The sequence below is a fragment of the Dipodomys spectabilis genome, unplaced genomic scaffold, assembly GCF_019054845.1.
Source record: "Dipodomys spectabilis isolate Male_0828 unplaced genomic scaffold, ASM1905484v1 ptg000264l, whole genome shotgun sequence".
Lineage (NCBI taxonomy): Eukaryota > Metazoa > Chordata > Mammalia > Rodentia > Heteromyidae > Dipodomys > Dipodomys spectabilis.
The window spans coordinates 8,070,886-8,096,341 of record NW_024870941.1 but is presented as its reverse complement, the minus strand read 5'-3'; the positions used below and the strand labels follow the sequence as shown (position 1 = coordinate 8,096,341).

Sequence of the window (25,456 nt, the reverse complement as noted above, 5' to 3'; positions counted from 1 at the left end):
CCTTCTACCACCCATCCTCCTCCCCACCCACCTGTCTATCCATTCATCCTGCTACCCCAAATTCCCTCTATTAACTCATTCATATGCCTACCCACCCAATCCATCCATTTAATTAAATAGTTATTCATACCTGGTATTATACTTTAGATCACTTATTGTAGACAGGTTACTTTTTTTTTTTTTTTTTTTTGTCAATTGTGGGGCTTGAACTCTGGGCCTGGGTGCTATCTCTGGGCTCTTCAGCTCAAAGCAAGCACTCTACCACTTGAAACGCAGTGCCACTTCTGGTTTTCTGGTGGTTTATTGGAGATAGGAGTCTCATGAACTTTCCTGCCTGGGCTGGCTTTGAACCTTGATCCTCAGATCTCAGCCTCTTGAGTAGCTAGGATTATTGGCATGAGCCACTGGTGCCAGGCCTACTTTTTGTTCTTTAAAATGAGGCCATTTGTATAAACTATAGAGTATCACACGGATAAGAGCAGTCTTGTTTCCTATGGTTTGTATTATCTTTTCAGCTCTTGTCCAGGTTCCTTTTGGGTGTTTGCTCTCTCAGCCTGGCTTGCACTGTCTGCCATACTTGACACGTGTACCCATTTATCTGATAGTTTGCGTCTGTCAGGGAATTTTAGCTGCTTGAAAGTAACATATTGGAGACAAACAATTATTCTGAACCATGATCCAATTGTAGTCTAGTAACTTATGGGCTCGTCTTACGTCTTTTTTCTGGTTAGCTGGGAATGGAGAGTGGCTGGTGTCAGAGCCTGCCATGGTCTTAGAGACCCATGTAAACTTTGGCCTCTCCTCTTCAGTGGCATCGTGGGATGGTTGTAGTTTGAGGTATGTTTTGGCAGAGCGCTTTGCCTATTTGTGTGGACAGAAGATGGTCAGAGAGCAGTGCTGATGGGAGAGTGGCTGGGGTGTGCGTGTGTGACAGTGATTCAGACCATGAGTGCCAATGCTGGATACCTCCAGAGAGCTTGAGCTGGAAGGCCTGAGGGCTTCCGAGGTGCTATGGCCGGGTTGTCCCAGACAAGCCATTGTTCCTATGAACAATGTTGTACTTGCTGCCTGCTACTGTGGGAAGATCCACAGAGTTGTGGACGCAAGACACGATGATGTGACACAGAGTCGTGGACACAAGATGTGAAGATGTGACACAGAGGCAAAACACAAAATGCTCAATCGTTTAAATAGGGACACAGGTGGACCCGTTGCAACAATGAGATGTACAAGTCGTTATGTCAAAAATGAACTTTACAACTTTGGTGCGGGGGGGGGGGGGGGACGAGGAGGATTGGATGGGAGGGTGGGGAAGGGATGGGAAGGGGAAACAAAGGAGGAGGCTGCAATGCTTGATAAGAAATGTACTCATTATCTTGCCCATATAATTATAACCCCTCTGTACAGTATTTTCACAATAAAAAAAAAAAGAGAAATACTCAAAAAACCCCCACAAAATCCTCATGTTAAAAGACACGGAAGCCCGGTTTCAGTGGCTCACATCTGTTTCAGTGGCTCACATCTGTAATTCTACTTACTCAGGAAGCTGAGGCTTGCAGAATTGAGGTTGGAAGCCAGCCTAAAGAGGGAAAGTCTGTGAGATTCCAGCTCCAACTAACCAGGAAAATTCTGGACTGATGGTGTGGCTCAAATGAAAGGGCATCATCCATGACCAGGAAAGCTGAGGGAAAACTGAGGTCCTGAGGTCAAGTCACAGTTCTGCCATTTGTATGTGCACACTCTCACACACACACACACAAAAAAACAAAAAGAAATGAGCTTAGGCCTTACCCAAGTTTTCTGTCCTCTTTCCTAGATGGAATCAGCGTGAGCGGCTTTCCCCTGTCCAGTCCTTTCCGTCAGGTCATCCGGCCCAGAGTGGAGAGCAGACCTGGGAACCCTGCTGAGGGCAGCAAGGCGGGAGACCTCAGCCCCCTAAAGGTGAGTCCCCTCTGCCGAGGGCCAGGCTGCCCAGGCTTCTCTTGGTTTCTGAGGAAAAGCAAAGCCTTTCTAAGAATGCTTGGAGCATTTTTCTGAGAGGAAGTGGTTTTTGTTTTTGTCTGAGGGAATGTTCTGGAAAGCAGTTGTGAGGAAGCTTTCGTACCACGTGTTTTCTTGTTTCCCTGTGTTGTGGGGACTTGCTGCTAGATGCAGGGGGTCAGTGATTAGATAATATCTTGCCATTTCTTCTTTGAAAATGTATTTATTGCATAGTTATTTTTGGCATACATGTTCATCTTGTAATTTTCCCCCTAATCCTTTGGCAGCTCCTTGCAGCTCTTGGTCGCAAGCACACTAAGGTAGCAGGTTGGGATGCTTGGGACCCACGGGCCACAGGAACAGAGTGGAGTGTGCAGTGGGACACTGCAGGGCTCGGAGCTGGGACCCCTGCCGACACCCGGCTTTCAAGACCCAGCTCTTGCTGCGGTCGGTGGGCTTCTTATCTTCCTTTGAGCCCTGCCCAGAAAGCACTGGGGTGTCTGGGAGCAATGAGAACATCCACAGGCTGGAATCCTGCCATCCTCCCAATTCTTATGAAGACCAAGTGTGCTTTTATGGATCAGTGCTTCTCAATGTGTTATATGCCTTTGGTAGGATTGAAGACTCTTTATGTAGTTGTTCACGATGCCTTGGTCTAGTTTCATCTTTGCTTTTGGGCAGGTTTAGTCATTCTACAAGTCCTGCCTTCAGACCTATTTACCTTCTGCTGTTCTTTCAAAGTTGAGGTAGTAGTAAAAAAAAATGCTTCTTTGAAAAGATGTTCCTTTGGGCTGTCTATACCCCAACTTTCTTGCTTAAATATTGTTAGAGCAGTAGTTTGTTTGCGGTATTATAGTAACGTTCTTCAGCTTTCCTTGCCTTGTGTGTGTGTGTGTGTGAGAGAGAGAGGGGGCGGGGAGAGGGGGGAAGCAGGTACAGTTTCATGTGCAGATTATCAACATGCTTGTGTCTGAGCACATGAACTCCTTATAAACTACTTCCGTTGCTTTGCATACAGTAGCCTGCTCAGCATGTGCTTTTAATGCTGCGTTGCCTTTACAAGCACAGTGATTTATGGTGGGCCCTCAGGTCTGTAGGGGATCAGGCTGTGCAATTGCTTGCACATTGCTTTGACACAGCTATAGGGTCTAGCATTCATTTGAATTATCGTGATTCCAAAGGCTGGGGTGTGGACTCTTCCATGGGATAGGAACATGGCTAATGCCCCCTTCTTTAACTCTTTACCCTTACATCCTGCTTAGCCCTTCTTTCCCTCCATTGCTTACTATCAGAGTTTACTCTCCTATCACATGCTGCTGTGTCTCCCGCTTGCTCTGTCTTGTGCTATTCTTGCTGGAATTGAAAACCCCATACCTCCCTTCACTGCAGCTGCTCTTCAGCTATGCTTGTGGAATAGTCCTGAACCTGTACTGTGAGCTGTGATACAGGCGCATTGTGCATTGCCCTGGGCCTGCCCAGTCCATAATCTCAGTGTTCAACATTCCTGTTCTACCCTCTGCTCAGTGTTCAGCATTCCTGTTCTACCCTCTGCTGTGTTACATGCGCACGCCCCCCCCCCCCCCCCAGCTCTATTGGACAGGGGGGTACTTCCTCCCTAGTTTCTCCTAGGGAAACTAGAAATAAAAGAACTAAAGTTTGGCCTGTGTTCTGTGGTTTATACACTACATTTGCTCAGTTCTTGCTAATATCCCAGGAGCTGATCATGGAAGCTATTTAGGGAGGACTTGCCCAGATGTGTGGAGAAAGGGTGTGGCACCACATCCTTCCTGCTACCTCTAATGGGGTAGCATGGGGCCATGAGGGGCCTCTCATGTAAACACAGGGCACTACCTGAGGCAGGCAAGGAGGGGTGCGGACAGGGGAGCAGTGCAGCCTGCTTCAGCGAGCACCTGATGAGCGTGTTGGTAGTCTCACACCTGTGATCTTCCGCGGCACATTGCGGGGTCCAGATGTGTTCTCTCAGAGGCAGGGTGTGGTCTGTGCCAGGGAAGTGGCTCATGGTGCATTCTGTGGGACATCTGTGCCTTGGGGCCAACTATAAGACCTTTCTCTTTGAAGCAGGTGCTATGTCATTTAATCGGAATGGGTTAAAACCTATACAATCACCAAGGAATGGTGTCATGGTAACAAGCAATTCTTTGAAAGTGCCTTCATGGACCAGGACAATGTTTATTTCCTCAGTTCTTCCTGAGGAGCGATCTGCTAGCTGGCAGGGGCTGTGTGTGTCCACACTCACGGCTGTAGGGCTGGCAGGGGCTGTGTGTGTTCATACTCACACCTGTAGGGCTGGCAGGGGCTGTGTGTGTCCACACTCACGGCTGTAGGGCTGGCAGGGGCTGTGTGTGTCCACACTCATGGCTGTAGGGCTGGCAGGGGCTGTGTGTGTCCACACTCATGGCTGTAGGGCTGCACACCTTAGCAATTCTCCTCTAGGATGAAAGCAGATCAAGCACAGCAGCTTTATCTTGGAAATATATGGGCTAGTGTAGCTCAGTGGTAGAGCACTGAGCTAGTGTGTGTGAGGTCTTGGGTTCCACTCCAACATGACAAAACTCCTCAAAAAAGTGATTCTGTCTGAGTTGCCGTTCTGCTTCTCAGCTTGCCTATAAGTAACATGGGACAGTCACACTCTCCACACATGTAATATGGGATAGTCATACTCCTTTCATGCATGCACCACAGAACAGGCACACCCCTTTCATGCATGTAACAGGAGTGATCATGGTCCTTTCATGTACATACCATGGAACAGTAAATCATTTCCTGTACGTAACGTGAAATAGGCTCACTTCTTTCATGCATGTAACATGCCACTCACATTCCTTTATTGTTTGTAACATGCAATAGTTACACTCCTTTCAGAGGCTGTTGGGAGTTTTGTATTTTAAAGAATCAGGAGCTCTGATCCGAGTCCTGCTGCAGGAATGGAAGCTGCTCAGGAATAAGCAGCATTGTAGGGTTCCGGAGTGAGGTTCTGGAGTGACCTGGAGTCTGGAATTGGCTCAGATCAAGGTTGGCCCTGTGGCCGGGTGTTTAGTGCTATGCAGTCCTCTGGTCACCACCTTCTAGATCAGATGTGATGTGTGTGAAGTGTGTGAATGCGACCACAATGTGACAAGGAACTGCAGAGAACCCCCCGAGAGGGCCCAGGGTGGCCGGGCTGTGTCCTAGGCCGGGGCTGCAGCAATGCCTCGGGTTGGGTTGTATCAGAAGTCGTTCAGCTTCCAGCCCCCAGAGCTGGGCCACACAGAGGAGTGGAATTAACTCAGCCCTGGAACATGAAGCATTTTGCAAGGCTAGAATGATGGCAGAACAGTCTGAGAGCTGACTGCAGTGCAGACCACTGTGGATGTTTGCCTGGTGTGTTCTCTGGTGGCCCAATAGATTTTCCTCTCCATTTCCATTATTGCTTTGTATATGTTTCACACCTGCTTCTTAGCTTGCTGGAAAGCAATTTTGAAATCCTAACAAAAGCAAAGCTTGGTGGATGGCGTGGTGTTAGGCCTCCCTCAGGTCTGTATGCAATGGTATTGGAAGGCTGGTTGGCATATACCCACCAACTTCTTTTAAAACTTGGACTGGCAGGTTTAATAGCCACAACCAATTCACGGGTATCTTCCATGGAGCTCGGCATTCCAACTTTAAGAAATTAGAAAGGCATTAATAAAGACCAGAGCAGATATCAATAGTCTAGGAAAAGCAGAACCCTAAGTAGACAAGACAATCAAAAGTTTGTTCTTTGAGAAAAGTCAGTGAAATGTATCAAATTTCATCCAGATTGATCAAAAGAAAAGCACAGAGATTACCATTATTAGAAAAATAGAGTCTATGGGTAATAAGAGGACAACAGAGATATATTAGGAAAACTTTATGCTAAAAATGAAAAAAAATACCAGAATATCTCTGTACCCATTAAGGGAACTGAGTTTTTGTTAAAATTTCCTATAGAAAAAATTCCTTAATGGAGAAATATGAAGTCTATGTATATCCTTCTTTCAGGAAACTTAAAAGAATGAATCCTTCTTGAGTCATTCTATGAGGTCACTATTGCCCTATAGCAAAACAGAGAGCTTATGGGAAGAAACATAAAGGTCCCAGACACCCCACAGAGAATAGCCCTCCTGAACACAGATGTAAAGTTTAAAGCAACATTTTAGTTTATACTATCTAAGAGTAACTATATCAAGGTTTACCTGAGGAATGCAAGGTTAGTTTAACAGTAGAAAATGCACAATTTTCCCACCTTAGTAAACTAAAAAAGGAAAATTATAAGCATCTCAATGGGTATAGAAAAATCACTTGGGAAAATCTGGCATCTGTTTCCAATTAAAAACCCTCAACCACCTAGAGATGACAGAGATTCCTCTCCCTGGTAAAGGATACCCACAGACACACGTTCCATGTGAGAAAGGCCAAATATGCTTCCCCAGGAAGCTGCGGCTCACCCTGCCCCTCTCACCTCCAGCCAAGGCTGTGGCTTTCTTATTTCCTTTAGTCCCTGGAATGTTCTTGAGCCCTCCAATGGGGGCTGCTGCCCTTCTACAGATTCCTCCTGTGTCCTGCTCAGCTCTGCACCCACCTCTGCTGTTTCATGCAACACATTTTGATGCTGCTCATTGCTTTGACCTCTGAGTTCCCTTAGCTGAAAAATGGGCCTGGGCTTGTGAAGCCTGCCTTTGATGTAGATGTTCTAGATAACTCAGTGAAATGTTGTCTTGACGAGGCCTGGAGAGTCCCTTCATCTGTGAGGCCACGCACCACTTCACACTGGGCTCTTCCTCTGTTACGGTCCCATCAGCACTCCAGTGACATGTCTATGTGAAGATGCTGTGAATTGCAAATAATGTGGACTGCTCTTACATGCTTTTACATTTTAATAGCTATAGTTGCAATGGCAAGAGTAGAAGAATCTACAAAGAACAATTGAGACCAAATATATTCAACACTAAAACACCTATACTATGTAACAAATAACACCATTTCTTAATCAAGCTGAGTTAAAATTAAAACTAGTTCTGGCAAGCCTTTTGGGGTTGGAGCATAGAATTCCCCATAACCTGCTAAGAGAATATGTACTATGTTTATATTCACTGAGCATTTCTAGAACATTGATATGTGGGAGGCACTGTGGGGCTGCCTGCTCTGGAAAATCTTGGGGTAGAGCTGGGGGGGGGGGGAGGAGGGAGGGAAGGAGAGAGGGAGAGGGAGATATACCAGGCCTTGAGGGCCATCACTGCTCCTGTTGGAAGAGTGTGACTGCCCCTGGATGGGAGGTGTGCCTTAATTGTCTGTGCATCATCAAGGTCTCATTCAAGCCTCTGTTTGCTGAGGGAGTAAAGGGAACTGGGGAGAGGAAAGAGGTAGGACAGGGAGGGAGGGGCTATAGCAGAGATAATGATGGTCTCTGAGCCAAGAGTAATCAGAGGGGAAGTCTTCCCCAGGGAAGGCTGCTGTCCATCCTAGAGTGCAGGTGGGCTTGCCAGCAGACATGGTGATGGCAGAGTGGAGGGAATAACCACCTGGATAGCGGCAGAGTCACTATAAATACCCCCCCTCTATCTCCCGATGTTCACTTGGTGCTGAGTGCTGTGCCCAGTACTCCGTCTGCCAGAATTTTGCCATTCTCACCACCAGCCTAGGAGGTGGGCTACTGTTAGCCTGTTTTCCAGATGAAGACAGTGGTGACAGTGGCAGTAATTGGGAGACCGAGGCAGAGTGACCCCAGCACATTCAGCTTCAATCTCAGAATCCAAGCCCTTCTTGAACCCTGGTGGCTTGGGAAGGCTAAACCCTTAAGTGTGGCAAGGCTAGAGAGAAGCACAGGGCTTTGATGCCCTGCCTAGTGTGTTCTACTTTTAATGGTATTGACGGGTTACTTCCCACATGGCTACACCTGCACATTATTCAAGTGGAAATCACCCAATTGAGAGCTCAGAAAGATTAAATAGTATGGCCAGGGTCAAGTAGTTACAAAGTAAAAGTTAAAAGTCAAACCCAGACTCCAAAGCCTGTGCACAGTCATTTCTGTGATGCCACACTGGCTGTGTTCTGATAATTTCTGTTTCTGAACTTAATATACCACATTCTGTATTGATTCAAGCTGTATTTATAGAGCAGTTTCATATAAGCTTTTTGGCCTATCTGACCCCAGTTTCCACTCTGTGAAAGGCAGATAATACCTCTTCCTCCCAGCTATTGTAAAGAAGTAAGTGTCTGCTATTAGCCCTGGTAGATAAGAAAAGCTTACAAAGTGGCAATTCCAATTCAGCTCCAAATTATTTCTAATCTGTCCCAGTGATAGTTATAGAGAGGGGGAATTTCTCCCTGCAAAGTTGAAGTGTAAAAGCTTCAAAGGAATCCTGTAATCTGCTCAACAATTTCAAAACTTAATAAGTTTAGAAGCTATGTGGAAAAAGTCTGTTGCCTGTGGAATTCTAAAACAAACATTAACCCTGAGGTTCTGTGATGCCCAGAACTAGTGGCTTTTCTGCTCTTCTGACCCTCCCACTACCCTTCCTCAAGTTCATTAATTCAACATGTATCTGCTGGGCTGCTAGCATATGTCTAGGGGGAATGCAACAGTGAACAGAGCCCCAGAGCTATGCTCTGGCAGAAGAGACAAACAACAAATGGGAAGCATGATGTGGACCAGGACTGAAAGAAACAAGAATGTCTGCCACTTGCTGTTCTGGTAGACTCAGGCCCTGGAGCTAGAGGAGGAGCAGGTGTAGGCAGACCTTTCATTCTCTGGGACCCTCTACTGAGATGAGGGTATTGCTTGGATGTCAACATCAGCTGTTAAAATTTAAATTATACATATACTCGATTATTCCCAGTAGATTGTCAGTTAACTAAGTCTAAGGACAATACCTTATCAGTCTCTGCATTGCCCACACTCTGAGTAAGGGCTGACAGGCACACAGTACTCTCAGGGAATGTTGGATGGATGAATAAATGAGAAACCAAACAGCTACTCTTAAGTCAGGTTCTGAGTCTGAGTGGTCTGCACATCTTCTCACCCCAGTGCATCACAGAGATGCTTGACACCAGTCACCTGCAGGGCCTGTAAGCCAGCAGGCTAGGTCCATCCTCAGATCCCCGTCCTTTAGGTCTGCTGGGTGGGAATCTGGTAGGCATCTGCCAAGTTCCCAGGTGCTGCCACCACCACTGCTGTGGGAATCTCATTCCAAGGGCTCAGCCTTTGTTTTGATCTTTACTATCTGCAGGACACACATATGGCATCCTTAAGAAGGCCTCTCTGATGTGCCTTACAGAGATGAGCATGAGGTGAGCTCTAAAAAGCTCAGTTTGAGGGACCTCAGTAAATGATAGATCTAAAATAGGGACTTCAGATACCCAAGAAGGGATTTTCATAAACATTAGTGATAAAGCCTTAACATAAACCTACAATTAAAATTAAACCCAGACATTAAAATCAGGGGGAAATCATGGAAGTGTCTGTCTTGGAAATACATAAGCCCATCAGCCCTGTTCTAGTTCAGGACTTGCCTCAGTTGAGAGTAAATGGTAGTATAGCAATAGAAACCCTCAGGCCTATGAGCGTGGGACCCTGCCCCACAGGGAGGTGCCCTGTGGTTTATTTGCAGGATCTCTGGGACTCTGAGGCACTTACTGAGTGTGGGTCATGTGGACTGCCATCACAGATCTGCTTGTGCTTTTGTATTTAACAGGACCGATTCTGCAGACAGTGGGGCAAGAACCAGACAGCAGAGGAAAATGTGTACTTTCATTGCATTCTTGCTAAACAAGAAAATTGAGTTAGGTCTGCTGCTCAGAATGACTGACAGAAAACAAATATATTTGCTTTGAGTAAGGACATTTAAGTGACATTATTATTCCCTACAGAATCCAAAGCAGTTTAGAGACCATATGAAAGCAAAATAATCCTACCCCCACTTCCAGAAGTACCTCCACAGACAAGTCAAGGGAGGACAAGCCCCCTGTTTATTTTGTGTCAACAACCCTAATGACCCTCATGTTTGCCAGCTTTGCCGCAGTGGACAGTTCCTTCAAGTCTTCTGTGGAATGTAAATGAACTCTGTGGGTCAAAGGTAGTACCTATGGGAGGCAGGTCACACAGAATCCAACTGCAGACAGTGACCTGGGGCCAAATAAACCAGGGCCCTGCTGAACACACTAGCTGGTGTTCCGCTGCCTGTGCTGTCTCACTGGCATTTGATGAATTCTTGGCCATTTACCTATCTGTTGCCCACTGCACCCTAAGTTTCAGAAAGACATAAAATACCGTTTTCATATCTTTTTCCATGCCTTGCAGAATGCCTAGCATGCTAGGTGGTTAGTAAATGCTATTACTACTAAAATGATTGTGACAGCTCGTGAAGGAGTTGGGCAAAATGGCATCATCATTTTCCTACTTGCCAGAGACTGGTGGTACGCATTCCAGCCTTGGGGCCAGTCCTTAGCCAAGTCAAGGGAGTATAGGCTACTTGAACATAATTGGAGTAGTTCTGCTGAAATATGCCAATAACTGATAATGTGAGCTAAGGTGGGACCACAGTGAGGAATCCTGACCATCTGCTGTTGTCATGGAGATGCCTTGACTGGTAGTGCTCCATGACCTACCCTACCCCAAGTTGTCACCCCAAACTTGAACATTCTGCATTTTTCCTCATCCTGTCAAGAAAGATAGGAAACAGAATTACCTGATATCCATCCATTTTAGGACATGGAGAATTGTTGTTTTACTATTTGTAAATAGTGAAGGGCTGTTATTACAACAGACAAAACTAAAGACAAGAACAAGAAAGAAAACATGAGATGCAGAAAAAGGTAGATGCTACAGAAAGCTGTGGCTGACTTTAAAAGCAGTTCTTTAACTAAGAAGATAATTGTTTACCTTTTGAACTTAAAATTCTTGGTTTGTTAAGAATTATCTTTGAACCAGGAATGGGTGCTAGGTTTCTCCAGTGCTTTGTGTGTGAATTTCTTTTTCTTTTTCTTTTCTTTTTTTTTGGGTCCGGTTGTAGGGTCTGAACTCTGGGCCTGGGCACTGTCCCTCAGCTCTTCAGCTCAAGGCTAGCGCTCTACCACTTGAGCAACAGAGCCACTTCCGGCTTTTTCTTTTTGCTTATGTGGTGCTGAGGAATCGAACCCAGGGCTTCATGCATGCAAGGCAAGCGCTCTACCACTGAGCCACCTTCCCAGCCCCTTTGTGTGTGAATTTCATAGTTTGGGTTTTTCATTCTAGTTTGTTAAGATGATGACTTATGTTGATTGGTTTTAGACTGTCAAACCAACCTTGCATTCCTGGGTTAAGCTTCACATGGTTATGATGTAGCATCCAGCCATGAAGTGCTTGGGAAGGAACCTGATGAGATGAGAGTAGGGAAGAGGGTCAGCTATGACTAAGATGAAGTTGAGGTGGAAACTAAGGCTGTACTTCAGAAGAGTCTTCTGGGTAATATAGTACTGCTTTGGGTTGTGAATGAGCATTGAGAGTGTGAAATGACAAAAGTGGCTGAAAGCTTTGGGTAGATGGTGACTCTGGTGCCTATGATGGAGAATGGAAGGGAATGTGAGCAATGGCCCCTTGTGCTGTGTGTTCTGATCATGTTGCCTCGCCCTGGCTGCCTCTGAAAATGATACAGAACTTAACAGTTTGCTCTTAAAGGCTCTTTTTTCTCATTCTTCTATTATATTTGTTATCTTTGAGGTTTAAAACTGTTTATATAGTGTAGTCCTGACCTAAAATCTCTTATTTGCAAATAGCATTTGAAGGGACAGTCTTCTGGGAATTTCTGTTTAACTTAGGGTTCAAAGTTGCTGTTCTTAAGGAATTATTCTGCACCACTGAGGTTTACATAGCATTCTGTAATTGATGTTTTTAAAGTTAAACATTTCTGATCTCTCTAGATATCCTGATTTTGGGTTCCAGTTCTTAAAGAGTTAGAAGTAAGCACATTGCATCTTCAGGACATAGGTCCACGTCTTTTACGTATGAACTCCTTCCTTTGATAGCTTTTGTATTGGTGGATGACACATACTTGATTTAGATAGTCTCCATCTTTTAAATATTAGTGGTATCTTGTTTCACTCCTGGTAACTGCAAGAATTTTGGAGGCAGAATAATTTTCTTTCCTTCCTTCCTTCCTTCCTTCCTTCCTTCCTTCCTTCCTTCCTTCCTTCCTTCCTTCCTTCCTTCCTTCCTTCCTTCCTTCCTTCCTTCCCTCCTTCCCTCCCTCCTTCCCTCCCTCCCTCCCTCCCTCCCTCCCTCCCTCCCTCCCTCCCTCCCTCCCTCCCTCCCTCCCTCCCTCCCTCCCTCCCTCCCTCCCTCCTTTCTTTCTTTCTTTCTTTCTTTCTTTCTTTCTTTCTTTCTTTTTTTCTTTTCCAGTCCTACAGGGCACTGTCCCTGAGATTCTCTTTGCTCAAACTTAGTGCTCTACCACTTGAGCCACAGTGCCGCTTCCAGCTTTTTTCGAGAACTTTATTGGAGGTAACAGTCGCACAGACTTCCTATCCAGGATGACTTTGAACCATGATCCTCAGATCTCAGTCTCCTGAGTAGCTAGATTATAGGCGTGCACCACTGGTACCCAGTGACAGAGTAAGTTTGACATTAGTAGAGAGAATTCAGTATTACCATTCCCTGTAATTGCTCTGTACCCAGTTTGGATACTTCTATTCATACTTTTTTTCCCCCTTCCTTCTTTGTTTTTAAAGTCCATTTCCCTAGATGATCTCTGAATTTCTTGGATAGCTCTTTCTATACATTCTAGTCCTCTTTTTTCCCACTGTGGAGGAACTGCCTTAAATCTTCAGCATTTGGTGAAATTCTGTTCTCTGGGATTTTCTGTGAGCTTTTCCTCTCTGCCTTGGCTCACTCTGACCCCACTGGATGTGGCACTGCCCTGTCAATGCTCATCTATCCAGCTGTTCCATCTGTGAGAGACCTGTAGGTTTTTTTGTGTTCTTAATCCTTGAAGCTTAACACCTTGGTCTCATACAGGGTCCTCTCCCCACTCCAGGCACCCAGCCAGGAGCTGACAGTTCATCAGATGACCTCCCAGAGCTGTCGTTAATCTTGTCATTAGTGATGGGCTCTTACACTCGGGGACCACCTTGCACTACCACTGTCTGGGGCTTGCTGAGCAGCACTGTGAGGTTACTAGACCTTGGGCCTTTTCAGACCATTAACAAATGCTAATCAACACAGCTGCAGTGTCAGCAAATATGGCCTCAGTAATGCAATGAAATAAGCAGAAATGAAAGGAGTTCCCAGAGATCACAAAACCAGTGCTATATTTATCATTCTTCATCTTTTTAATGAATTTTGTGCATGATCTCCTCAGAGCCTGTGTGGATCCTTCTAAATCAGAACTAAATCACTGAAAACACTGCTTCATAACTTTGTTCAACTAATGCTTAGCCATTTGGCATTTCAACATTTTTTTGTCTCTACAAAGTGAATATTTAAAAATTCCCTCACATTCTACTATAACTAGTTCATACCAGTAGACAATCTGGGACTACTACTTGTTTTGGTCACTATGTTGCTCAAGTTTGTGTTAACTTGATACCGACTTGTAGGAGAGAGCAGACTAGTTGTCTGATTTTTTTCTAGTTGCTTCCCATAGTGTAATTTGATTGTTTTCTTCTCGTCCCTGGTTTCTCTTGCATTGGAGGTTGTCCATAAAGGCTCAGTGCAGTCTGAGAGTGGATTGAGCTGCTTTCACCTGGAGTTTTGACCTTCAGGTTGCATGGCCCCATGGATGCTCAGGTTCTGGCAGTCCATGTCAGCAAGCACATGCTGACTCTCATGGGGTGATGAGGCTCTGAGACCACCGCAGTCTCCTTCCACTGGAGAACACTCCTTTGCCAGCAACACCAACTTTTCATTTTAATCAGTTAATGGCTCTAACACCCCTTGGTCATCAATCTGCCTGATGACACTGTAGTTCTATAAAACCTTTCTCATAACTTTTTTTTCACAAGGTGGCATTCTATTGTAGATTAGAACTTTTAGCTCAGCTGCTAGGTCTGTTTGGTTACTCGGAGATGATATATACCTTACTACAAAACCAGTGAGCACCTCCTTTTTATTTTCTAAGTTCAGTGGTTTGACAGTAAAGTCCTCACCCTCTTTTTTGCCAGTCCTGGGGCTTGAACTCAGGGCCTAGGCACTGTCCATGTGCTTCTTTTGCTCAAGACTAGCACTCTACCATTTGAGCCACAGTACCATTTCTGGCTTTTTCTGTTTATGTGGTACTGAGGAATCAAACCCAAGGCTTCATGCATGCTAGGCAAGCATTCTACCACTAAGCCACACTCCCAGCCCCTCACCCTCTTTTCTGAGTATCACTGGAGAATCGTGGTTTTTGGTTGATTATGTGTTTTGATCTACTTGCAGTCAGTATTCTCATTGCTCAAATAGTCACAGTTTGGCCGGAGGAAGCTTTCTTAAGTTGGCTCCTGTGTTCTTTTGGCATGCTTATTAATCTTGGAAAGGTTCGTTGTTTTTTATTTTAAAGGATGAGCTCTTCACTTTGGTGGCAACTTGGAATGTATCAATATCTCTGTTTGGAATGGGGAGACTAAAGCTTAAAGCCGATGCTGTTTAGTGTTTAATGCAGCTAGTCAATGGCACTGTTGTAGTACAAAGTCAGACTTGTCTAACCCTAGCATCTTTCCTACCGTGCTGGAAGCCTGCTTGCTCTCCTCTGCCCCTCTCGGCCTGCATGGGGCTCCTACCACACTTTCACACTGTGTCTGTGAATGAGGCTTCCCTCCCTTCCTCTCCCCACCGCCCCCCCCCCCCCAGCCCCCAAACTTGACATGGAGCCCAGCTGTGGGCCTGCTTCATCTGCCCCTGCCCAGCTGGTATACCCAGGGTACTGCGAGCCTGTACCAAGGGGCCACCGTGCTAAAGCCTCTGGCTTTTGTGCCTTTTCTTTATTCTTCGCTTTGATAAGCTCGGGGTTGGTAATAATAACAGCGAGCAAGTGGGAGTCACCGCGTCAGTATGACTCAGTTGAAGTTTGACTGTGTTTTTAAATTAAATATCAAGACCTGCCATCTGACAAAGCAGATAAATGGCAGTGAGACACAATATTTGAAATCAGAGCTGCTCTGGGGAGGCAGTGTCGTGCTGTGGCAGTGTACACACTAGGCACGTCAAAGTGAAAGAGGAGGAACTTTGTTTCCTGAAAAAGTTAAAATGAAATTTGTCAAATATCAGCTGAGTTGTTTTTTTTTTAAGTCAACTGAGGCATTCTTGGAAAATTCTGGCATCTTTTATAAAAAAGTACAGCAGTCCAGATGAGGAGGTTAGAAGTGTTTCACAGGAGATGGAAATTATGAACAACTCTCTCAGGGTCCTAACATTACTTAGGTCCCAACTGTGTTTTGTAAAATTGTTTTATTGTCATTATAAAGGTAATGTACAGAGTAGTTATAGTTATATACCTGAGGTAGTAAACATTTCTTTTTGGACATTACCCCTTTCCTTGCTTTCTTGCAATTTCCCCCCTCCATTCCTATCCAAAAGTTGAATAGTTCATTTTCAACATAGTGTCTAGTGAGTACCACTGCTGCATTTGTTCATCCTTTGTCCCTCCATTTCTGTGCCCCCCAGAGACTGATAAACAAACGACGATAAGAAAGCAAAAACAATGAAAAAACTCTTCTTTCCATTTCCTGGACCAAGTATGCTATTTACCACTAAGTAAAGAGCTTAATCAAGTCCATGTATGTAGTGTATCCTGCTCTCCAGGATCTGTTCCTTCACCGAGAGGAAGCAAAGTTCAGCTCCAGCCGTGCTTTAATAGCACCAACACTGGCATTGGAACTGGGGAGCCTGGGGCAGGGGGGGCCACAGAATCCCACCGCAGGCCTCCTGAGTCTGGAGTCGGCTTTTTCAGACCCCAGGTGACTTGCTTGCAGATTTGCTTGCAGATTCAAAGCCCCGCTCAGGCTGGGCTTTGAACTCCTCTTCCGCTTGCTGCGCTGCCCCTCCCCTGCTCCCTGCTCCCCTGCTCCTCCCCTGCTCCCCTTTTCTCTGCTCCCCTGCTCTGTCCTTGCTGACATTCAGCCTGCTGTGCTATTGCCACCTGTGTGCTCTGTGCTCACGATCATGGCCTCGTGTCTGAGCGCAGTGTCTGGCACACTGAGTGCGCTCCATCAACACTGCTGAGGAGAAGAGTGTTCATGTTTTTTGTCCAGCTCTGGAGATGATAAGAGAGAAGAGCAGTGGTCCTCACCTGCCTGGGAAGGAGGCCCGCTCCTGATGCCAGGGAGCCTGCAGCCACGCAGCTGCCAGCTGTGAGGACCCTAAGGTGGGACACAAAGTTGGGCTGTGTGAGTTGGGCTGTGTGAGCACTGGGGAAGCCAGGCAGAGAGCAGCTTCCTTCCCGTCGCACTCACGGCTGACCCAGGGGAGCTGGGGCCCTCCTTCCTGAGGTCAGTCTCGGACACATTAGCAGGTGGCAGTCTGTTCACCCTAGTGCCTCTGCATTTCCTGGAAAGACCCTCTGAGCCCTGAAGCCCACCTGCTCTGCCCCTGACTGGGCCAACTCCCCATGACCAGTCTTGGTTCGTTTTCTTTGTTCTGTGTTCTTTTGTTTTATGTTCTGTGCTCTAGAAGAGACAGGACTACTTTAAAAAGCAACACGGAAGTCATTAAATGAAAGATCCCCAAGGGCTGGATTGTGGCTGAATGTCAATAGATATCTGTAAGGAGAGAGGAAATTAAAACCCACATCAGTGAACTTCATCTGGCTGGGCCTCGATGGTAAGGCAGCCTGTCCCAGTAGCAAGGCTGCGGCCAGTGCAGATAGCACGGCGCCCGTGGCTTCTGACTGGAGTTCCAGTCTGAGGCCTGCTTCCTCTGGAAGGTGGCTGTGTGGCTCAGGGCCTCCGCCTCTCATTGCCTGCTATGGGGCAATGGGATGTTGCTTCCTCCAATCGAACAAAGCAATGGGGTTGTGTTTAATAGATAGCAGTGCTCTTACATTAACATTAAGGAAAATTGTGATGACCAACCCCAAAGCTTATTCTTAGTGTTTTCCCAAAATATTATCCTAAGTTTGTCCTTTCCTCCCTTCTCCTTCTGCCTGGCCTGTTCCTGGCCCTCTGCCCTCCTCCTTCCCCTTTCTCCTAGTCCTCTCTAGCCAGTCCCTCCTCCCATCAGCTCTGCAGCTCTCTTTCTCATCCATTCCCGCATGAAGTTTGCATTCCCTACATCACTCTGGCAATTGCTAGGTGTCAGGGACACTGGAGATAAAGCAGTGTTTTCCCAGTAGCATTCCTATGTGAACCATTAGTGGCATTATCATTCGGAGGACCTGGCTGGACATTTGTATACCTGCATGTAACTACATGCACCTGCACACACCTGTACCCATAGATCTTGAACCTTTACAGGGGAGCTGACTTGCAGCCCGTGTACACAGGGGGTCTTGGTGTCCCGCTCAGTGTTTGTTCCAGGCATGTACAGGGGCTCCAATGGCACCAGGTGGCTGGGGTGTGGCCAGAGAAGGGCTGGGTAGTAGTTAGGAGAGCCAAGAAAGCAGAACTGAGGAAACAAAGGCCCTTGCCACAGGACGGTGTCTGCATTTTAAATGGCTGATCCAGGGGAGTTCAGTGGTGGAACAATGTGGTTGGAAGTCATTTTCAGAGTTTATTCTCGTGGCCACAGGGGCAGGGTGATGGGTACAACTGGGATGAGGACCTGTGGTGCGGAGTGAACGAGCCAGGGAATGGTGGCTGAAGCCTGCCTTTTTGGAACCCACTTCTTGGCATTTTTCAGAGTGTTGCCTTATGCAGAATGACAAAGCCCATTAGTTTCTGTGTGTCATTAGGTCCTTGAGTCTTGTGTGCTGTGCTGAGTGCTTTGCACATATTATTGGCAGTTCTCAGGCTGCAGCTGAAAAGTAAGTCTGCCACATTCCTCCATCAGTAAGTTTTCTATGCATAAACTGGAAATGATCTGGGCCTCAGAGCTCTTGAGGAAAGAGAGCATCTGCATGAGAAGATGTGGTGGACGGCGGTCCTCAGTGAGCGTTTCTAGCTTCCAAGGGCCTGAACTGGTGCACGGTGTTGTAGTGGAGGCTGATGCTGAGGATCTGACGGTTTGGTGACCCCCACCCTCTCATAGCAAGGGCCTCTTTAGGACCTAGGATCACCGTTGATGTGACTTTGGTCTGTAGTGAACTTGGGAATTCGTGAACTGTTCAGCACTAGGAGGTGCATTCTCCAGAGCTCAGATGTGCTTTCCCTGACTTAATCTCTGTTCTTATGTGTTTTACTGTCTTCTTTCAGTAAAGTCTGGACAATAAAACTGGATAAGGTCTTACTTATATTTGCTACAGAGTAAAAAAAAAATCTACTTCTGAAATAGCAGCTTACTAGAATGAGCCAAGGAGGGTAAGAAATGATATGTTTTTTGTTCTATTCAGCCCTTTTGCCTCTTTCCTGTGCCCCATTCCTTTGTGTGACAGAATGAGCCACTTTTTCTCCGGGAGGGCAGCTCTGCCTGCCTGCCCTGTACACACTTGAAAGCCAGGGCTGCTCAGGCCAGCTAACACCTGCTTGGAATTCCACTCAGCACCATCCCTCATGCTTTGTTGTTCTCCACAGGATTTCAGTGACCTTTTCTCTTCTGGTTTCTGGCCAGAGCTGCTGGTGCAGGACAGTGGGAAACAAATGATTTCTAGCTTTGATTTCTCCTCTCTGTTCAGTTTATTAGACCTTTCTGGAAGTGCTTTGTGCTTTGACATGTGCCGGACAATGTGGCGATGCCCAAGATACAAGAGAGATATGAACGGCATTCGTCTGCCCTGGAGAGCCCGGACTGGCATGTGCGGGGTGACTGGGGAGGGACGGTCTGTGTCCCTGTGTGGCCCGCTGGGGAGAGGACACTAGAGGGATGGGAATGGCATACACGGCAGGAGATGTGGCAGCTAATTCTTTCTGTTTGTGCTCACTAGTGTTTTCTTATCCTCAAAGTAATGAACGTCCTTCTTAGAAAAATCTGAAAGCCCAGAAAAATCTAAAGAAGAGTAAAATGTTCCTCATGGTTTTGCTCCTCAGAAATGGGTGCTTTCATCTTTATAGTGTGTGTCCTTCTGGGTTTTCTCAGCAGCTCTGCCTTCGTGAGATCAGACCTTTGAACAGTTTAGTCCCCTGGTAGTTCTCCTGCAGTTATAAGCATTTTCACACCATATGCAAGCACATTTTTTAAGTTACTTCCTGATAAACCTGCTCCATGACTTATAAAAATACTCCTGCTTGATGCTTGGTCGCTCGTTCTTCATGGTGCCGGTGCTTTGCTGGAGCTGGTCTTATGCAACAGTGAGCTGGCAGAACTTTTCAGGCAGATCTTCCCCAGGGTGGGAGGAGCTCCAGCCAGGGGGGTTGGTCCTCCAGTTGGTGAGTCATCGGCCTGCAGATGCATGCTGGCATGAGGCTGAGGAGAAAGCTGGGACCTAGGTGATGCAGGTTTGCAGGAGGCGGTATTAGAGGGCTAGAGAGCAGGGCGCTGATGTGAGAACATTATGTGCAGGGTGCGATCTTGGAACATTTGCAAAGCCACCCCTCGCTGGTGATGATGGGAAGAGGGCAGGTTTCAGGTTGCTCGTTGACACTGCCCAGGTGATAAGTACTGCTGAGGAGTAGATCTCTGCCAGGATTCCAGAGCGGGCTTTCAGCAGTGGCAGGAATTAGTGACCCTCAGCTTGTAGATAGGGTTGTGCAGGTCCAACTGCTTGGGGCAAATGAGGAGAGAAGCGGACAGAAGCACAGGTGGGTCGGTAGGAACATACTTAGGAGGCCGTTGGGAAGGTGAATCAAGTCAATAGAAGGCATTTCAGGCCCCCATACCTGCAGGGGAGGATCAAGGCTGGCAAAGGGGACGCCAGGCTTAGCAGCAGGGCTGTTGAGTGTGGTCCGAAAGGCTGCATCAGTAGGGTCAGGGAGGGTCGGGAGAATGGACGTTTGGTGAGGAGCGGAGGATGGGAATGAGCTGTCCATGACATAACCATGCTCCGAATACAGAATAGGTACTTCCAAAAGAGGCATGGAAGTACTATTCTGGGAAGATGTCGCCTTGCTTGAGATCAGGATGGATGCGTTTCTCCAAAGGTTTCTGCTCATGTCTGCATCCATTCACACCTCTGTTTGTGCACTGATTTTATGTCTGCGTATCATCTGTATGTTTCTCAGAGTTTGTTTCAATCCCGAGGGCAGTGCACTGTCATTCTTTCACGCTGGGGAGTATTTCCAGCCTCTCGCAGTCCCCATGCTAGTCAGCTTTCCATCACTGTGACAAAGTACATGAGATAGCCAGTTGATGAAAAGCAAAGCTTTCTGTTGGCTTTTTCTGAGGTTTCAGTCTGTGCTGGCTGGCTTTGTTGCTTCGGGCCTGTGGCAAGGCGGCATAGCATTGTAGAGAGTGGGGGGGGGGGGGACACAACTGCTTTTCCTGTAGCAAGAAAGCAACAGAGAAAAGAGGAGAGGGCAGGGCCCCACAGACTCCTTCAGGGGAGGTCCCCAGTGACTTACACACCTCTCAGGGGACTTCAGACACCACCCTGAGGACCTTTAACACCACTAACACCTGGGCCTTTGGACACCCAGATACTAGCATCCCTAAAGCTGTGCTGCTAAGCAATGTTCTATTCTAATTTTCCCAGGGACTTTTTATTTTATTTTATTTTATATTATTTTTTTGGTCCAGTTGTGGGGCCTGAACTCTGGGCCTGGGCGCTGTCCCTCAGCTCTTCAGCTCAAGGCTAGCGCTCTACCACTTGAGCCACAGTGCCACTTCCGGCTTTTTTCTTTTTGCTTATGTGGTACTTAGGAATCGAACCCAGGGCCTCATGCATGCAAGGCAAGTACTTTACCACTGAGCCACCTTCCCAGCCCCTTATTTTTTATTTTTATTTTTGTCAGTTGTGGGGCTTGAACGCTGGGCCTGGGCACTGTCCCTGAGCTCTTCAGCTCAAGGCTAGGGCTTTACTACTTTGCACCACAGCACCACTTCTGGTTTTCTGGTGGTTCATCGGAGATAAGAGTCTCACGGACTTTTTTGCCTGCTGGCTTGATCCTTGATCCTCAGTTCTCAGCCTCCTGAGTAGATAGGATTACAGGCGTGAGCCACTGGCACCCAACCATACTTGGTAAATCCTCTTAAGTAGTCTTGCTTATCTGTTGAGATTGTCCTGCCACAAGCTCTCAGGAGGACCCTATTTTCTTTTCTGCTTCTGAATTATTTGAGGAGCAAGTTGGGGCTATGGGAAGAGCCAAAGGGGCCCAGAGTATGTACAGCAGGGGAGATGCCAGCTTGGCGTCCTGCATGGGGAGGTGGGGAGGTGTGGCAGGCAGAATCTTCCATGGCTTTAGGGTCCTCATGCTTTGAGAGAAAATTGGAGAGGGATTTAAGGCTGCGTGGTAGCTGCTCTTCAGGGACTCCAGTGAGGAATTGGATTCTCTGTGTCAGGAAGCATCGCCAGACCTGGGTCCAAGCCACATGAGGCCTGTGGGCCTGTGCAGCTACAGCTTTAGTAGAATAGTGTGCAGAGAGAGTACCAAGTTAACGTTGATAAACATGCATCTGGCAGACTCTAATAGTGACATAACATGTATCTTTGGTGTGCGTTTCTTTTGTCATTAGCTTGCAGCACTAGTTTTCTATTTACTTGTTCCAAGACAGGAAATGTTCTGGAATGTGGGACTCAACTGTTAGTCATTTAAATTCCAGGCTCATATCTATGATACTCAGGAGGCTGAGATCCCGAGGATTGTGGTTTGAAGCCAGTCCAGGAAGAAAATCTGTAAAACCCCATCTCTAAAATAATAAGCAAAAAGCAAGACTGGAGGTGTGGATCAAGTGTTAGAGCACCAGTAGAACATGTTAAATGAGACAGGCATGAGACTTTGAATTTAGGCCCCAGAACCCCAAAAATAAAACAAGACAAGCTAACAAAAAAAAAAACTCCAAAAACAAAAAACCCCTGATGATTCTGCACCTTAAGGCAGATATTTTGTCCCTCATAAATTCTTCCTCCTGTTGTCAGAATCTGCTGACTTGAAGATTCCTTTTTTCTCTCTTTTTACCTGCTGTCATTAAAAATAATGTAGGGACACAAAAATGCATCTGGGTTTTTCTTTTGGGGGGAACAGTACTAGGAATTGAACTCAAGACTGTGTACTCTACCACTTGAGCTATACACCCAGCACATACAAGACCGCATTGTTTTAATGAAATAAACCATCAGGAAGAAAAAGATAATTGCTTATGTTAGAAATAATATTACTTACATTATAAGCAAGTATTATGACTCTTTGATAACTTTTTTAAAGCTTTATTTAAAGTTGATGTCACTTTTTTTCTTTGGTGGTTTAGCTCGTGATCTGTGCTTGGAAGCATTCTCATCTTGAGCCATGCCTCAAGACTGCAGAGATACCTTTTGGCTATATGGTAGGTCTGTTGTAGCTTTTTGAGGCACTTCATACTGGCTTCCAAAATAGATACACCAATTTACAATGTGCCATCAGGGATCCTTTTCCCCACAAGTGTTAACTTCCATCTCTTCTATCATAGTTAGTGTAGCAGGTGATGTGATGCTGTCTCCTTGTGGTTTTAATTAGTGATAGGGAGTGTTTTTTAATATATTGGCCATTTTATGTCTTCCCTTGAAACATTTCTGTACAGATCCTTGGTCCATTTTCAATAATGTTGTCTTGTTATTGAGTAGTGTGAGTTTCTTACATGTCTTAGAGATTAGCCCTTATCTGATGTGCAGTTCCAAGTCATCTCTCCACTCTGTTGATCATTTTGGTTGCTGGCAGGACTGTGTGAATTTGATGCAGTCCTGTTTATTTGCTTTAGCTGTCCTTGCCTGTGCTTTGGGGATCATAGCCAAGAAATCATTGTCCAGACTAATCCCATGGAGCTTATGTTTTCTTCTGGCAATTTCATAGTGTTGGGTCTTCAGTTTAAGTCTATAATCTATTTTGTGCTGACTTTTATATATGAGGGAAACAGAAAGATCTAATTTTGTTCTGCCTGTGGAGATCCAGTTTTCCCAGCACTACACTATTCACTGTAGAGACTGTCCTTTCTCCATTTGAGCATCTCTTTATGGTAAAACGTCCCTCTCCATTAAGTAGGTGTTTACAGCATATGATTCAATATAATAAGCACTATACATGATTAACTCACGGTTAATATACATTAGAAAAAAATTAAAAACTTTTCGTTAAAGATGTGGAACAAGGCAAGGATGACGTCTTTTGCCAGTTCAATTCAGTCTTGAGCTGGAAGATCTATAAAGAGTTGGGCAAGAGAAGGAAAGACGAGGCCTCCAGGTTGGAAAGGGTGACATGAAGTTGTCTCTGTTTGTAGATTGTACACAGAGAAACCTCAATAGTCTCCACCAAAAAGGCTGTTAGAACTAATTAGTGATATGCAGGATACAAAATCAAAATGCGAATGTCAATATATTTCCTATAAACTAATAGCAAAATAAGTGAAAAATTAAGAAAGCAATCTCATTTACTTACAAAAATACTTAGGAATTAGTTTAATCTCCCTAGTCTGAAAACTATAAAACATTATTGAAAGCAATTAAAAAGGACACAAATAAATGGAAAGCTAGCCCATGTTCATGGACAGAGGAATTAAAGTTGTTAAAATGTATTATCCCAAACAGATTATTTGGGATATAGGTAAAAATATAGATTAGATAAATCCACGTAGAAAAACCTATTGATATGAATAAACCAACATAGATAAATCTATGTATGTACGTTTATCTGTTCACAGTTTTATAGATAAGCCTATTCAAAAATATATATGAAGACTCTAAATAGCCAAAATAGTCTTCAGTAAAAAGAATAAAGATGGAGGTGTCATGGTCCCTATTTTAAATACAACTTTCTAGTTGTAGTAATTGAAACAGCAAGATAAAAACAGACTAAGCAGAACAAAATAGAGAGCTAAATCTACCCATCCATATCCACTTGAGTTTTGATAATAATGTTTTAACAAAGAAGATACAATCCACAAACAAGAAAGAACAGGTAGCTTATCATGTTGTTACAGAAATTCTTGAATAGGATTTTTAAAATTTGTTCTGTAAATCAGTCAAGTTAAATATGGGGAAATGTTTTACTTTGAAGTTTGTGCGTTGGTTTATTCTTTCGCAGGCTTCTAATGTCCTTGGCATTATTTGGCCTCATGATGGCCCGTGACAGTAGCATTTGGAGATTACTGCTCCAACTTTATCAATAGACACGAGACTGAGGCTCAGAGAGGACCTTGTCTGGCAACCTTGGCAGCCTCATGCTGCCCTCTGTGCCCCAGGTCAGGCCTGGACTCAGATTCCACTGCAGCTTATCTCTGCTGGAAAACGACGTAACACTCTAAAGTGGACAGACATTCGTTTGCACTGCTGCTCAGTTAACATCCTTCCCACGGTAGCTGCCAGTTCCAGCAAGTGCCAGGCCCTTGGTGTGGCCCCAAGGCACAGCTCCTTGCTCCTCCTCACTGGCACGTGCTCTCCTTTGTGCCTTGAGCTGGTCCCTATCCGCACAGGCAGGGGCCTGTCCTTACTCCATTGTGCGCCAGCACTAAGCTGTGCATGTGTTTTGCAGTCTGGACCCTGCGACAGCAGGACTTCTGTCCTTAGCGCAGTCATGAAGAGTGCTGTCGCCTCCTGAGGACCGGTGCTTGGGTGCTCAGTGCGAATGGTGGGCTCCGACTCCCGTTACACACAAGAAGAGTGAGACCTGTTAACATTAAACACTTTAAATATTGTTCATCTGTCCTAAGCTGGGTCCTTTGGTTACATTATTGGACTTGATGGTCTCTCTGTCAGTTCATCTGTGTGCTCACCCCTCCTCCTCTCTCCGCTTCCTACATATTCAGTAAGATATTCAGGATCTGGGGATGAGAGGAGGGAAGGACAAGTTTTGTTATGCCATGTCTACATGAAAGCCTTCTACCAACCGTCCTTGGTCCCCAGCTAGGTTTAGCGCTCCTCTAAGAGGCCTGGTCTCTTTAATTTTTACTCTTATCTGGAGTTTGGCATAGTGCCTGGCACTAAGGAGGCTCAGCTCTTGATTTTTGAACAAAAGAGTGAGTGGAAGCTAGGATCGGGAAGAAATACAACAAATTAAATACCATCTCTCCCCCCTCCCCCATATCAGTTTTATGAGAAATCAGTGAAGTGATACATATGGAAGCGTCTAGCTTATTCTGGAAGGCAGTATTGAGCTGGTCACAGTGATATGAACACATTGCTTCACGAGCGAGAGTCCTCTGGTCCTGGGTTGGGTGGGCTTCTGGGGAGCTGTGTCTGGGCCATGGTTTGGGGGTACAAGGTGCAAGGCCTGGCGTGTGTGAGGATGTGTGTGCGTGAGAGGAAAGGTCAAGATCAGGTCAGGTCTTCCTAGCCAAGTTGTGTTCTTGGAGTTT

General features: G+C 45.8%; 1 protein-coding gene across 3 annotated transcripts in view; it reads left to right on the top strand.

Moving 5' to 3' along the window:
• Trappc9 (trafficking protein particle complex subunit 9) overlaps nucleotides 1-25,456 on the top strand; it is a 454,043-nt gene that overhangs the window by 146,679 nt on the left and 281,908 nt on the right. For all 3 annotated transcript variants that reach the window (XM_042699917.1, XM_042699915.1, XM_042699916.1), the window contains one exon: nucleotides 1,817-1,941. In XM_042699917.1, the coding sequence (XP_042555851.1) occupies nucleotides 1,817-1,941 (125 nt within the window). The remainder of the gene's footprint in view (nucleotides 1-1,816; nucleotides 1,942-25,456) is intronic.